Raw genomic sequence first — 13439 nt, forward strand, 5'->3', positions numbered from 1 at the left:
CCCCTTAGGATGTAAGCTCGTATGAGCAGGGCCCTTCTCCCTCCTGTCTCTCTACCTTCTCTTCTGCTCCAACCTCCATATATTTGCTTTGCCTGGAGCCTCTGAAGTCTTGGTACTACTCGTTTATTGTTTTGTACTGTTATTCCCTGTACTGTCCCTTGTTTGTATTGTGTACGGCGCTGCAGAAACCTTGTGGCGCCTTATAAATAAATGATAATAATAATAATAATAATAATAATAATAATAATAAAATGCATATGTATATATGTATATATATATATATACACTTATATATATGTGTGTGTGTATATATATATATATATATATATATATATACAGTGTTTACCATACAGTGCAGCTCCATATTCTATGCTCATGTCTGCCATACAGTGCTAGCACCGTGGAGTTTATATAGCACAGCTCAATATTCTTACCTTGTGCTCACCATACGGGACAGTTCCATACCCTAGCCACATGTCTACTATAAAGGGCATTTCCATATCTACCATATATTACATCCCCCTGTCCTAGACCTATACCCACCACACAAACTTTAGCAGCAAATTTAAATATACTAAGAGGGAATTCAGCTAAACACAAAGTCCCACCCTAACATTGTAGGATGTGATCCCACATAATACAGTGCGAGCAAAGATGAGAGTTCAGCCCAGACATTGCCGTGGAGTCTCTTCATTTGAACCTTTGGCGGCATGTCGCTTAGAGTTGAATCTGCCCCCAAAGGTCTAGCCATGAACTCCAGCAGCCAGTTCCTTTCTGCTCTAGGACTAGCAATAAACTCCAGTCAATTAGAGATTACTGAAGGGCTAACTAACTGTTTCATTGTAGCAAATGATACTATCACTCACAGACTGTGGTAGTACAGGTATTCCTCACTTAACGACCTAGTTCCGTTCCAACGACTAGGTCATTAAGTGAATTGGTCGCTAAGTGAGTACAGTACTGTAATATACACCTACATGTATTGTTATCATTTATATTGATTCTGAATAAAGAAATGGACAAAAGAAAATTGTATTTTGAAGTTTGCTTTACTTTGCATAACTTTACATAACAGAAAAGAAACATGTGTACAGTAAAGCTGTACAAACAGCAACAATTACAGTACAGTACTGTATAACAAAGAGGGCCCAGGGAGATCACAGCAAGGATATCTAAGGACCTGTAGATGTATGAGTGGAGGTCCTAGGTGTAGGTTTCGGGAAGTATCCTTTTAGTGTGGTTTGTTTTGTAATTTCTTTCTTTTCTTCATAAATTTCACGATAGCATAGTAAAACATTATTTATTTTTCGCCTCACTTTCATGAACCGTTCCACATTCGGGTCCATAGCCTCTAGTTGTAACATAGCCGCATTCACTTTTGAAAACACACCAGCTAACTCTTTTAAAGTGAACTTCTTTTGTACTTCTTCCATTTTTTCCTCTTCGTCATCATTTTCCAAGTGTTGCTGAGCTTCCAACTCCATTAAGTCTTCGTTGCTCAGCTCTCCCTCAACATATTCCACTAATTCTTAAATATCTTCTACTTCAACCTCTAAATTAAGATTGCTAGCTAGTTGCACAGATGTTTGATTTATGACATTGACCGGTGTGTCTACATCAAATACTTCAAAATTATTTGCAAATCTTTTTAGGCATTTTTTCCATATGCCTTGCATACATTTTTCTGACACTTCCTCCCAAGATGAATCAACATTCTGTATGCAGTCATAAATATTGTACGACTTCCAAAATTCTCGAAGGGTTACCTCATTACTTTCAGTTTCTGCTACAGCTTTGGAAAAAGTTGTGCGCAAATAGTGTGCTTTGAACGTTGCTATAGCCCCCTGATCCATTGGCTGAAGAATAGCAGTTGTGTTTTTAGGCAGATCCACCACCTTTACATCTGGTTGTAGATCATCAAGATGTTGTGGATGGCCTGGGGCATTATCAAGGAGGAGCATAATTTTAAAGACAACTCCCTTCCTCTGACAATATTGCTTGACTTGGGGTATGAAGCAGTTGAGGAACCAATCCTCAAACAAAGCTTGCGTCATCCATGCCTTCTTATTTGAACGGTAGTAAATGGGCAATGTGTGCTTATTAATCTGCTTAAATGCACGTGGGTTCTCTGAGCGATAGATGAGGAAAGGCTTTAACTTGAACCCGGCGATATTTCCTCCCAACAACAGGGTGATCCTATCTTTAAAAGCCTTGAAACCGGGCATTGTCTTTGCTTCCTTGTGAATGTAAGACCTTTCCGGCATTTTTTTCCAAAAAAGTCCGGTCTCATCCACATGAAATATCTGTTCCATACAGTAGCCACCTTTCTCAATGATTTCATGAAATTCGTGAACAAATTTTTTAGCTGCTTCGAAGTCAGCGCTTGCTGCCTCACCACATGTACTCCGATTATGCAAATTGAATCTTCAACAAAACCGTTGAAACCATCCATGGCTTGCCATAAATGTTTCTGTTGATTCCTCTCCTTCACGCTCCTTCAAAGTATCAAAGATACTGCGTGCCTTAGCTTGAATTATGAAAAGGCTCATCGGCATTCTTTTTTGTAGCTGGTCGTCAAACCAGATTGCCAGTAACTTCTCCATTTCATGAATGAGGCCTTTCCGCTGCCTTGTTATGATGGCTTTAAATCCCGTTGAGGCTTTTACTGCCTCTTTCACTCTATCTTTGTCCTTCAGAATTGTTGAAATGGTCGAATGGGCCAGCTCCAAATCTTGTGCTATCACTTTCACTTTTTTACCAGCTTCGTAGTCTTTAATGATCTTTATTTTCATCTCAAGGTCAATAGCCTTTCTTTTTTTGGACATTTTTTATCTATGGGTGCACACAATTGTTCAAATTTAGAAACCAAATACTGTATGTACAGCTGTATGTTGTATGCAGGGGCGGATCTAGAAAAATGCTGTACCCGGGGCGATTTAGGGGGGGGGGATTTAGGCCCCGCCCCTTTCTAACATCTTAGGCTGCCGACGGCTGCACACTATGTACAGGTCCGTCCAGCCGTGACAGTGTTCTGCCCGGCTGCTCTGATTGTGTTAAACACAGTCAGAGCAGCCGGGCAGCACACTGTCCCTGCCTGTCACGGCTGGACGGACCTGCACACAGGGCCGCCGAGAGGGGGGGGGAGCGGGTACAGTGTACCCGGGCCCGGCCATGCCAGGGGGCCCGGGCCGGGCCCTCGCTGCTAATTAATTTTTTTTTTTTAAATTTTTCTGTCTTGCGCTATTTTTTTTTAACTTTTTATATTTTTTTTTTCCGCGGGGGGTTCGGGGGGTGGGGGGGGGTCTTGGGTTTCTTGGGAGCTGGGAGGAAGAATAAACTAAAAAAAAAAAAAATACTCACGTGATCGCGCGGCGCCGTGTCCCTCCTCTCCTCCATTCACACTGACTGCCGGGCGTGACGTCATCAAGTCACGCCTGTCAGTCAGTGAGGAGCGCCGCAGCCAGCAGGAAGAAAGAAGACAGAAGAGGAGACAGAAGAGCAGAAAAGAAAAGAAAGAAGTTGACAAAAGGTAAGTAAAGAAACGGAGAGGCAAGGGGAGGAAAACAGAGAGGGACAGTACTATAAAGAAAGGGGACAGAGAAACAGAGGAGGAAAAAAAAGGAGAGAGCCACAGAGGAATAAAAAAAAATTGGGGAGAGAGGAACAGAGGAGGGAAAAAAATTGGGGAGAGAGGAACAGAGGAGGAAAAAAAGGAGAGAGCCACAGGGGAATAAAAAAAAAAGTGGGAGAGAGGAACAGAGGAGGAAAAAAAGGAGAGAGCCACAGAGGAATAAAAAAAAATTGGGGAGAGAGGAACAGAGGAGGAAAAAAAGTGGGAGAGAGGCACAAAGTAAAAAAGAAGGGGGAAAAGCGGCATGGAGGTCGCAGTGTGAGCATAAGGGGGTACAGTGTAGTTGTGATGAAGGGGCACAGTATTGTGTGTGTGATGGCACAGGGGGCTTGTTGCAATGTAGTGTGTGTGAGGTAGGTGGCAGCTAATTAATGGGCGCTATTTTGTTTGTAGGGTGATGGTGAGGCAATTTAATAGTAGGGACTATTAATTTAAGATGGGGTGGTTTGGGGGCTATTGAATCTTGGGGTGAGTTTAGGGAGAATGAGGTCTATTTATTAAATGTGACTATGAATTATTTAATGGCAGTGATGGTTGCGGGAAATAGGTATTGCTGGGGCTGTTTGCAGGAAGGGAAATAGGTTTATTTATTAAATGTGAATAGTATTATTTTAATGTTGGGGCTGGAGGAAGGCCTAATTATTAATCGTGAGTGCTATTGATTTAACGCCGGGGCTGGCTGTAATTTTCTAAATGTAGCCATTTTTTTTTCAAAATAGGTCCTTCAACATTTCTGGATCCGGACAAGCCACAACTAAAGAAAGCAGCAGCCACAGGTGGAGAAAGTGAGAAGAACAGGTAGGAGAGAGCAGCACAGTGTGTGAAATGTTGTGATTCTAGTAGGGACAATACCAATTTTTGGTGAATGTTGTGTCCAATGTAAGGTGTAGGCCAAGACTGAACTGTTTGTGTACACACTGCATTGTTTGTATACTACCCTGTGGTGGTAGCTGTCCTGAAAGTCAGGAGTGCTTGAACATATGTGACGCTCCGGCGAATTGAGAGCCTAGTGGTTTTTATGTTAGCCACGCCCCAATGGCATGTTTACCACGCCCCCAAATGCATGACCACACCTCCCAAATTTTTTGCACCGCCGTTTGGCTAGCCACGCCCCTGAATGCATGACCAGACACCTAATATTTTTTTGGGGCTTACTTCACTATGAGGGGGGCCCCATGAATTTGTTGTACCCGGGCCCTGAATTCTTCTTGGCAGCCCTGCCTGCACATACTGTGCAGCCGTCGGCAGCAAGTGCAGCGATCGCCCCCCCCTGGATCCGCCACTGGTTGTATGTACTAATTGAGTGTGAAAGCGAGCTAACTTACACATGCACATACACATGCTTCAATAGCGAGGACAGGTTTAGTATATGAAAGTATGGCAAATTATTGCAAGTCTTGTTTGGGGAACCCCAAAAGAGGCACTACATAATGCTGATGTGGGGCACTCGTATCCTTTAATAATTAGTGTCCTATGTATCTGGTTACTAAAATAATAAAAATTCTTTTCATTTTAAAATAGTTTCAGCAGCTTAGTTGAATGATGAAAATACTGTACTGTATACATATGCATGGCAATAAAAAATCAGCATGTGCATATGCAGTTTTATATTCCTTCCTTTAGTAAAAAGATATTATGTTTAGTTAATGTCCTTGCAGTATTACTTCAGAACCAAGTGCTTTCAAGTACAGTACTGTAGAGCTAACTTACCGCACGATGGAGACTGCAAGGGTATCAGGTGCATCTTGTCTTGTCTTCTTCTGCCCAGAAAGACACTACGCGGGTACTACAGGCGTGGTTACGTCCCGTCGCAAGGGCACAGGTCGTTAGCACAATAATTTCCCCTATTGCTGAGCGGCGGAGCCGGACGTAACGACGGGTCGTAAATCCGAATGGTCGATAAATAGGTAGGTCGTTAAGTGAGGAATACCTGTAATGAGTATTGGATAATTTAACAACTTGGAACTGCATAATTGGGGGCTGGTGCACAGCATAGGCAAACCGAGGGGGAGTTTCCTAGTGCCTGGAAACCTCCCTCTAAGCCTGGGGCACTGTATAATTGAGGTGGTTGGGACCCTGCCCCCATTTCACACGGCTCTGCGTGCACCTAACAGTAGTGCATGCCCATGTATATTATAGGGATAGGAAGAGTTGGAGAGCAGCCAAGCACTGTCTAATATTATAGCCATGCCCCCATGCATGCTGGTCACGCCCACTGGTGGCGTGGTGTGGAAACCCCCCTCTACAAATCCTGTGTTTGCCCCTGAACGGGGATATTGATTGCCAAACAGTGAGGAAAGAATAGTGTGAATACACAGCTTCCAGGGATGTTTACAGTATATAAATTGTCTAAACTGTCTCTCTGCAGTTCTTCCCTCCTGCACAGCAGTTCCAATGTCCAGATCAGTTCTTTCTGCTTTATCTTTAAAGCCAAAACATAAGTACACTTGTCACCATTAAAGTGTAAATGTAAGCGATTATCATGTCCTCGTTTGTCCTAGGGATGTGCACCGGCCACTTTTCGCGTTTTGGTTTTTGGGTTCTGATTACCTTCAGCTTTTGGGTTCTAATGGGTTTTGCCAAAACACCCCCCTCAAGGTTTTGGGTTTTGGGTTCTGATTTTTTTTTTAAAAAAAAAGCATAAAAACTGCTAAAATCCAGATTTTTGGGTTTGTTTTTTTCACTCCTACGCTATTATTAACCTCAATAACATTCATTTCCACTCATTTCCAGTCTATTCTGAACACCTCACACCTCACAATATTGTTTTTAGGTCAAAAGGTTGCACCGAGGTAGCTGGATGACTAAGCTAAGCGACACAAGTGTGCGGCACAAACATGTGGCCCATCTAGGAGTGGCACTGCAGTGGCAGACAGGATGGCAGTTTGAAAAACTAGGCCCCAAAGAGCACATAATGCCAAAAAAAGAGGTGCAAGATGGAATTGTCCTTGGGCCCTCCCACCCACCCTTATGTTGGGGAAATAGGACATGCGCACTTTCACAAACCAATCATTTCAGCGACAGGGCCTACAAAACTGTGGCTGAAATGATTGGTTTGTTTGGGCCCCCACACAAAAAAAGCAATTCATCTCTCCCTGTACAAAGTAAACTGGCTCTACTGAGGCAATATGTCATCCTCATCCTCATCCTCTGATTCCTCGCCCCCTTCAGTGTGTACTTCCTCATCCTCACACATCCCGGGTATCGCCTGCCTAGTGAAGTGAAATCTAGAAGGGATTTAGTACCGGGGACACAATACCTCCATCAACCGTCTAAATCCCACTCCACTGATGGCGGACATCGGACGCACGTCTAATACCAACATAGCTGTCAAGGCCGCAGTTATCCGCTTTGCCATAGGATGACTGCTGTCGTACTTCGTCCTCATGGCAAACGACTGTTGTACGGTCAATTGCTTAGTGAAAGACGTAGCGGTCTTATGACTTCCCCTCTGGGAAGATGACCGACTCCCAGCAGCAACGGCAGTAGTAGGCGTAGCGCTGCAGGATCCTCCTGAAGAATCCCGGATTGAAGAGGACTCAGTCATGCCGGTGAAGAGGCTTGCAGGACTACCTTCGATCCGGATCGAGGAGACAATTGATGAGGAGGGTGTTGCTGGTGTGGATACAACAGGACCAAGGGATTTAGGTGTCCCTGGACTGCTGACAGTCCTAGCCACAGTTCTTGAACTAAACACAGAATTATGAAGGGTCTTCAGGTGACGTATAAGGGAGGATGTCCCTAGGTGGCCAAGATCCTTACCCCTGCTTATTGCAGCTTTACATAAGCTACATATGGCACAGGACAACAACTGTTTCCTTCCCTGGTGCCTCATTTAAGCAAACCACATCAGCATCCTCCTCGTCAACTTCCTCCTCAGCGCCAGCTACATCAATATCCTCCTCCTGGTGTATTATCAAAATCTGGAACTGCACTGTGGGTGATCCTTCCAGCATATGCAGAGGGCGTGCTGCAAATGGTGGAAGGAGCCACCTTGTCACGGGCACTAGGAGTCTTTACCCAGTATCACCCGCTGATGGTCTTATCAGAGCAGTAGAGTTGGTATATGATACTCTGGTGGCAGGGTGATAATGGAACTGGAAACAGCAGATGGTTAGAGAATGCTCAGAAAGTCTATGACTAGCAGCACTGGTAAACAATAGGTAACTGAACACGAGGATCCGGATGGACAAGGACACGTGAGGGTAGTCAGTGGTCTGCGCACGGCAAGTTGTACCACTGCTATAGTGAGAAGGAATGTCCAGGAGTAATAAGGAGGTGGAAGTCAGCGGTCTGCGTATAGCAAGTTGTACCGCTGTCTGTAGTGAAGGAATGGAATCCAGGTGAAGGTAACGGGGAAGTCAGTGGTCTGCGTGTAGCAAGTAGTACCACTGCTAATGTGAGAGGATATATGCAACTGGTGACACAGGGAAACAGGAATCAGTGGTCTGCCTCTAGCAAGTTGGACCACTGAATATATATGTGAGGAAGGACACGAGGAGATAAATGCAATGCAGAGTCTACACGGGTACACTGAACTTGATCCCACGTTGAACTGCACACAATTTCCCGATTTTTTGGGGCATGACTGGAGCATATGTGTGGCATCAGCACAATAGATACAAAGTCTATTCTTAATTCTTCGATTCCTCTCTGCAGAGGTTAGTTTGGAACGTCCAATCTCCATCGGTATTACCGGAGGTGAAGCAAAACGAATTTGAGAAGTGGGACGAAGAGATGTTTTAGCTGAAGTAGTTCTCTCAGAGTCCCTCTCACGAAATCTGAGATCCACACGATGACAAAGAGAAATCAAATCTTCTAAAGACGTAGGGAGTTCTTGAGTAGTCAGTGCATCTTTAATTTTATCCGAGAGCCCCTGCCAGAAGGCGGCAATTAACGCCTCAGTGTTCCACTGAAGCTCAGAGGCTAAGATCCTAAATTGAATGACGTACTGTCCTACTGTACGAGAACCCTGTCGTAAACGAAGAATGCTGGAGGCAGCGGAAATAACACGACCTGGTTCATCGGAACATTATGAAACATGGAAATAAATTTGGCACTATCCTGTAACAACGGATCATTTCTTTCCCACAGAGGGGAAGCCAATGCGAGAGCTTGTCCGGAAAATAATGAGATGAGATAGGCCACTCTGGAACGATGAGTAGAAAAGTTTTGAGGTTGGAGCTCAAAATGTACTGAGCATTGGTTGAGGAAACCTCTACATGTTTTGGGATCTCCATCATACTTTGACGGAGTTGGCAGGTGAAGCATGGAAGCCGTAGACACCTGGGATGGCACTGGGGAAACGGAGGAAAGCACAGGAGCATCAACAGAAGCTGTAATATTCTGCCCAGACGTTCTTTGGGAGACTAACGTCTGGTAACATTGTAGTAATAGTTGTTGACGAGCATCCTGTTGTTCCACACGGGTGACCAGATGCTGCAGCATCTCTTTAGCTGTGGGTTCCGAATCTGGGTCTGTCATGGCCTGATCTTACTGTCACGGGCACTAGGAGTCTTTACCCAGTATCACCCGCTGATGGTCTTATCAGAGCAGTAGAGTTGGTATATGATACTCTGGTGGCAGGGTGATAATGGAACTGGAAACAGCAGATGGTTAGAGAATGCTCAGAAAGTCTATGACTAGCAGCACTGGTAAACAATAGGTAACTGAACACGAGGATCCAGATGGACAAGGACACGTGAGGGTAGTCAGTGGTCTGCGCACAGCAAGTTGTACCACTGCTATAGTGAGAAGGAATGTCCAGGAGTAATAAGGAGGTGGAAGTCAGTGGTCTGCGTATAGCAAGTTGTACCGCTGTCTGTAGTGAAGGAATGGAATCCAGGTGAAGGTAACGGGGAAGTCAGTGGTCTGCGTGTAGCAAGTAGTACCACTGCTAATGTGAGAGGATATATGCAACTGGTGACACAGGGAAACAGGAATCAGTGGTCTGCCTCTAGCAAGTTGTACCACTGAATATAAATGTGAGGAAGGACACGAGGAGATAAATGCAATGCAGAGTCTACACGGGTACACTGAACTTGATCCCACGTTGAACTGCACACAATAATAATAATGAATGAACAGCCCTGCACAGATAAACAAAGTCACTAGAATAGTCCAGCAAAAGGAAACACAGTCAATAATAGCAATAGTCTCAGAGGATGGAAACTCCGAAGGAGAACAACTCAGTCCAGATGGATATGCAATACACCAGCACAGTCAATGAGAAGTATGCATACCGTGGTTCAGATGAGCAGGCTGTTAGAGATAGCTGCAGGGATACCTGAGCGGCAGGGAACTGACGAGATGAGAAGTCCTTGCAGAATGGAAGCGGCAGGTAGGTGCAGCGCACTGTAGGTAGGCCAGCAAGGACGACAAAATACTCAGGAAGCAGTAGTATATCGAATTGAACAGCAGGAGACCACGGGAGAGCTGAAGCGATGTAGCAGAGCTGGAAGTCGAGGAGCGTAGACTCGATGCTAACAGGCAAGTTGACACAAATGGACACACTGTAGAAGCAGTAGGCAGCGGGTCAGCTGACGGCAGGTAGAATGCAGACTGGAGCGCTGAGACGAGCAGGACTCTGTAGACACGCTGAAGTAGCTAACAGGAATCAGCTGGAACAGTAGCGATGTAACACAGGAGAGTTGGAGAGATCTGTAACTTGTTAGACACACGGAGGCAGCGGATAGGAATCAGCTGCTGGAGTCACGATGAAACACAGGAGAGTTTGCAGTAATCTGTAACTGTAGATATACGGAGGCAGCGGATAGGAATCAGCTGCTGAAGTCACTAGGAACACGAGGAGTAGAAGTGGTCTGGAAACCACAAACGGCAAACAGGAATCAGCATAAGCTGAACACACGAGGAGGCACTGGAACACCTTCAGAGACTCATGAGGAATGAGACTCCAAGATCAGGCCACGTGGTATTGACCACAGGTACTTAATATAGGGAGTGTTGCCTGATCAGCCAATTAAGTTAAAGGAACAGAACTGAAGGTTAGAAGGGACTGCACATGCGCAGTACCTCATTATAATGGACGGACACGGTTCCTAGCTACCTTAGAAGTAGCACTCACAGTCCGGTGAGTGACACACCTCTTCCCCTACAGTGATGGGAAGGTCAGGCATCGCAACCACCAACACCCTTGGGGATTTGTGATGCCATGTCTTTAGAAGGCAGAGTTGTTTGCTGTGTTTTTGATGACAGCTTAACTCTCTTAAATTTTCTAGAGGGGTGGGGAGGAGGAGGGCTTAGATCGTTGTGTGAAGCTGAACCACTAATCATGAACACGGGCCAGGGCCTAAGCCGTTCCTTGCCACTCCGTGTCGTAAATGGCATATTGGCAAGTTTACGTTTCTCCTCAGATGATTTTAATTTCTTTTTTTGGATCATTTTAATGAACTTTGGCTTTTTGGATTTTACATGCCCTCGACTATGACATTGGGCATCGGCCTTGGCAGACGACGTTGATGGCATTTCATCGTCTATGTCATGACTAGTGGCAGCAGCTTCAGCATTAGGAGGAAGGGGTTCTTGATCTTTCCCTACTTTATCCTCAAAATTTTTGTTCTCCATTATATGCAGCACAAGAGAGCGTACCCCTAAACCACACACACTCGGCAAAGCCTTTAAAAATTATATGCGGCACAGGAGAGTACCACTGGACTGGAGTTATACGGCTGTACCACTGGACTTATACGGCAGGATCAGTGGACTTATACGGCAGGATCAGTGAACTTATACGGCAGTACCACTGGACTTATACGGCAGTACCACTGGACTGGACTTAAGCAGCACAGGACAGAACCACTGGACTTATGCAGTACAGGACACCACCACTGGACTTTTGCAGCACAGGACAGCACCATTGGATTTATATGGCTGTACCACGGGACTGGACTTATATGGCAGTACCACTGGACTGGACTTAAGCAGCACAGGACAGCACCACTGGATTTAAATGGCTGTACCACTGGACTGGACACAGGACAGCACCACTGGACTGGACTTATATGGCAGTGCCACTGGACTGGACTTAAGCAGCACAGGACAACACAGGACAGCACCACTGGAATTATGGCAGCACCACCACTGGACTGAGCAGGACAGAGCACATGACAGAACCACTGGACTGAGCAGGACAGCACCACTGGACTGAGCAGGACAGAGCACAGGACAGCACCACTGGACTGAGCAGGACAGAGCACCGGACAGCACCACTGGATTCAGCAGGACAGAGAGAGGAGGTGTTTGTTTTAGCTCTGACTTCCAGAAGCCTGCAGGGTAGAGTTTTTTTTGCCTAGCCCAGCCTTGATGGAGCCTCCTGGGGCAGCATTCCAGGAGAGTCCCCTGCCTACCGGGCCTGGCCCGGGCCTAGGCCCAGTTTCATCCAGGATCCATGTTAATCAGCTTCCCAGGTTAAGTGATGCTACTGCTAATGAAAATGCAGGAAAGGCCCCGGCTTCAACATCTCCGGGTGAAAAAACAGACCGTGATCAGGATAAAGCTTAATTTAAAGCTCCTGGCTCGGTGCAGCCTGTGGAAGGAAAAAAACCTGCAGCAAAGCCAGTGATGGAGGGACCTGGGGAAGGAGAGGAGGAGAGCCCCCAGGCTCTTGGGCCTACTATGTCCTGCATGAGCAGCAATGTCTCCTACCGGCCAGTTACCAGTTTGGCGGTGGACCTGAACCCCGTAGTAGTGTGTGTCCCTTCTGGGTCTATGAATATACCCTCCTTGGATGAAGTCCCTGGGCCTTCTAAAACTACTGGGCCGGTGTCACCCTGTATGATGTCCAATATAGGGGGTCACGAGAAGGAGGATTTTGTCCAGGCCCCAGTGAAGAAACTGGGGGCCAAGGTAAGGCTGCCTGTGAAGTTTAACAGGCAGCCTCATGTGGTTATTGGAACCCTGCAGCCTGTGCTACCACAACAGGTTGTGAGTGAGGATCCCTGTATAATGATTAATACGGGAGCAGAGGGGCCTCAGGAGAACCAAGCATCGGCCGTATTGAAGGAACTAGGGGCTGTATCGGGTGCTGAAGTTCGAACGGAGAAGGTTCCCAGAGTTGCAGTGGATCCTGCATCAGTCTGCCTCCCGGATACAGAGGAGAGCGAGGAGGAGGACCTAGAGATTGGGTCGAAGATAGGGGCACTGGAACTCGAGATTACGGCCCTAGACAAAAAAATAAATAGGAAAAGGAAAAAGAGAAACCAGGCCTACAGCCGTCACCGGGTAATTATCTCAGCCGAGATTGAGGAGCTAGATGCTGTCCTAAAAGAGAAGCAGGAATTGCTAACGAGGTTAAAAACAATCGTGCAAATAACGAACCTGGTGTCTTCGGAGCCGCTGCCTCCCAATATGGCGGGCGAATCGGAGGAAGAGGTCGTGGCCGGTTGCCTATACGATTCAATCCGGGTGCTGGAGGGCGAGCGGTCAGTGATGGGCCAGGCGGAAGCTGAAGGTGTTCCCGGTGGGTGCGAGGTACAGGCTGCAGTCGTGGTGGCTAGCCTATGCGCCCAGTCGTCTGCGGCTTTTCCGGTGGACACCGGAAGTGGAGCGTCGGCCCGGAGACTGGTAAGCCTGGAAGAATCCTCTAAGTCGAATTATGTTAAAATTAATATTGTGAATGAAAGACTTAATGTTGGCAATATTATGGCTGATACTGGGGCTGAGCCTGAGGGTACCAGTGTGTTAGCCCACAGGGCAGGAGCTGTGCCGTCCTCTGTGGTGCAGTCTCTCTGCCGTGCAGACCCGGCGGTCCCGGCCAGCACACCCGCTGTTCACGGCCCAATGCTTAAAA

General features: G+C 46.3%; 1 protein-coding gene across 1 annotated transcript; it reads right to left on the reverse strand.

Annotated features, from left to right (window-relative positions):
* Positions 1 to 2426: 2426 nt before the first annotated feature.
* LOC142159460 (putative CENPB DNA-binding domain-containing protein 1) lies at positions 2427 to 2825 on the reverse strand. The gene has a single exon (XM_075214361.1). The coding sequence runs from the start codon at positions 2823 to 2825 to the stop codon at positions 2427 to 2429; it is 399 nt and encodes a 132-aa protein (XP_075070462.1).
* Positions 2826 to 13439: the final 10614 nt, after the last annotated feature.

The sequence above is a fragment of the Mixophyes fleayi genome, chromosome 5 (assembly GCF_038048845.1).
Source record: "Mixophyes fleayi isolate aMixFle1 chromosome 5, aMixFle1.hap1, whole genome shotgun sequence".
NCBI classification, from domain to species: Eukaryota; Metazoa; Chordata; class Amphibia; order Anura; family Limnodynastidae; genus Mixophyes; species Mixophyes fleayi.

Coding starts and splice junctions, on each gene's coding strand:
- LOC142159460 (XM_075214361.1), bottom strand. CDS start 2,825: ATGTCCAAAAAAAGAAAGGCTATTGACCTTGAGATGAAAATAAAGATC.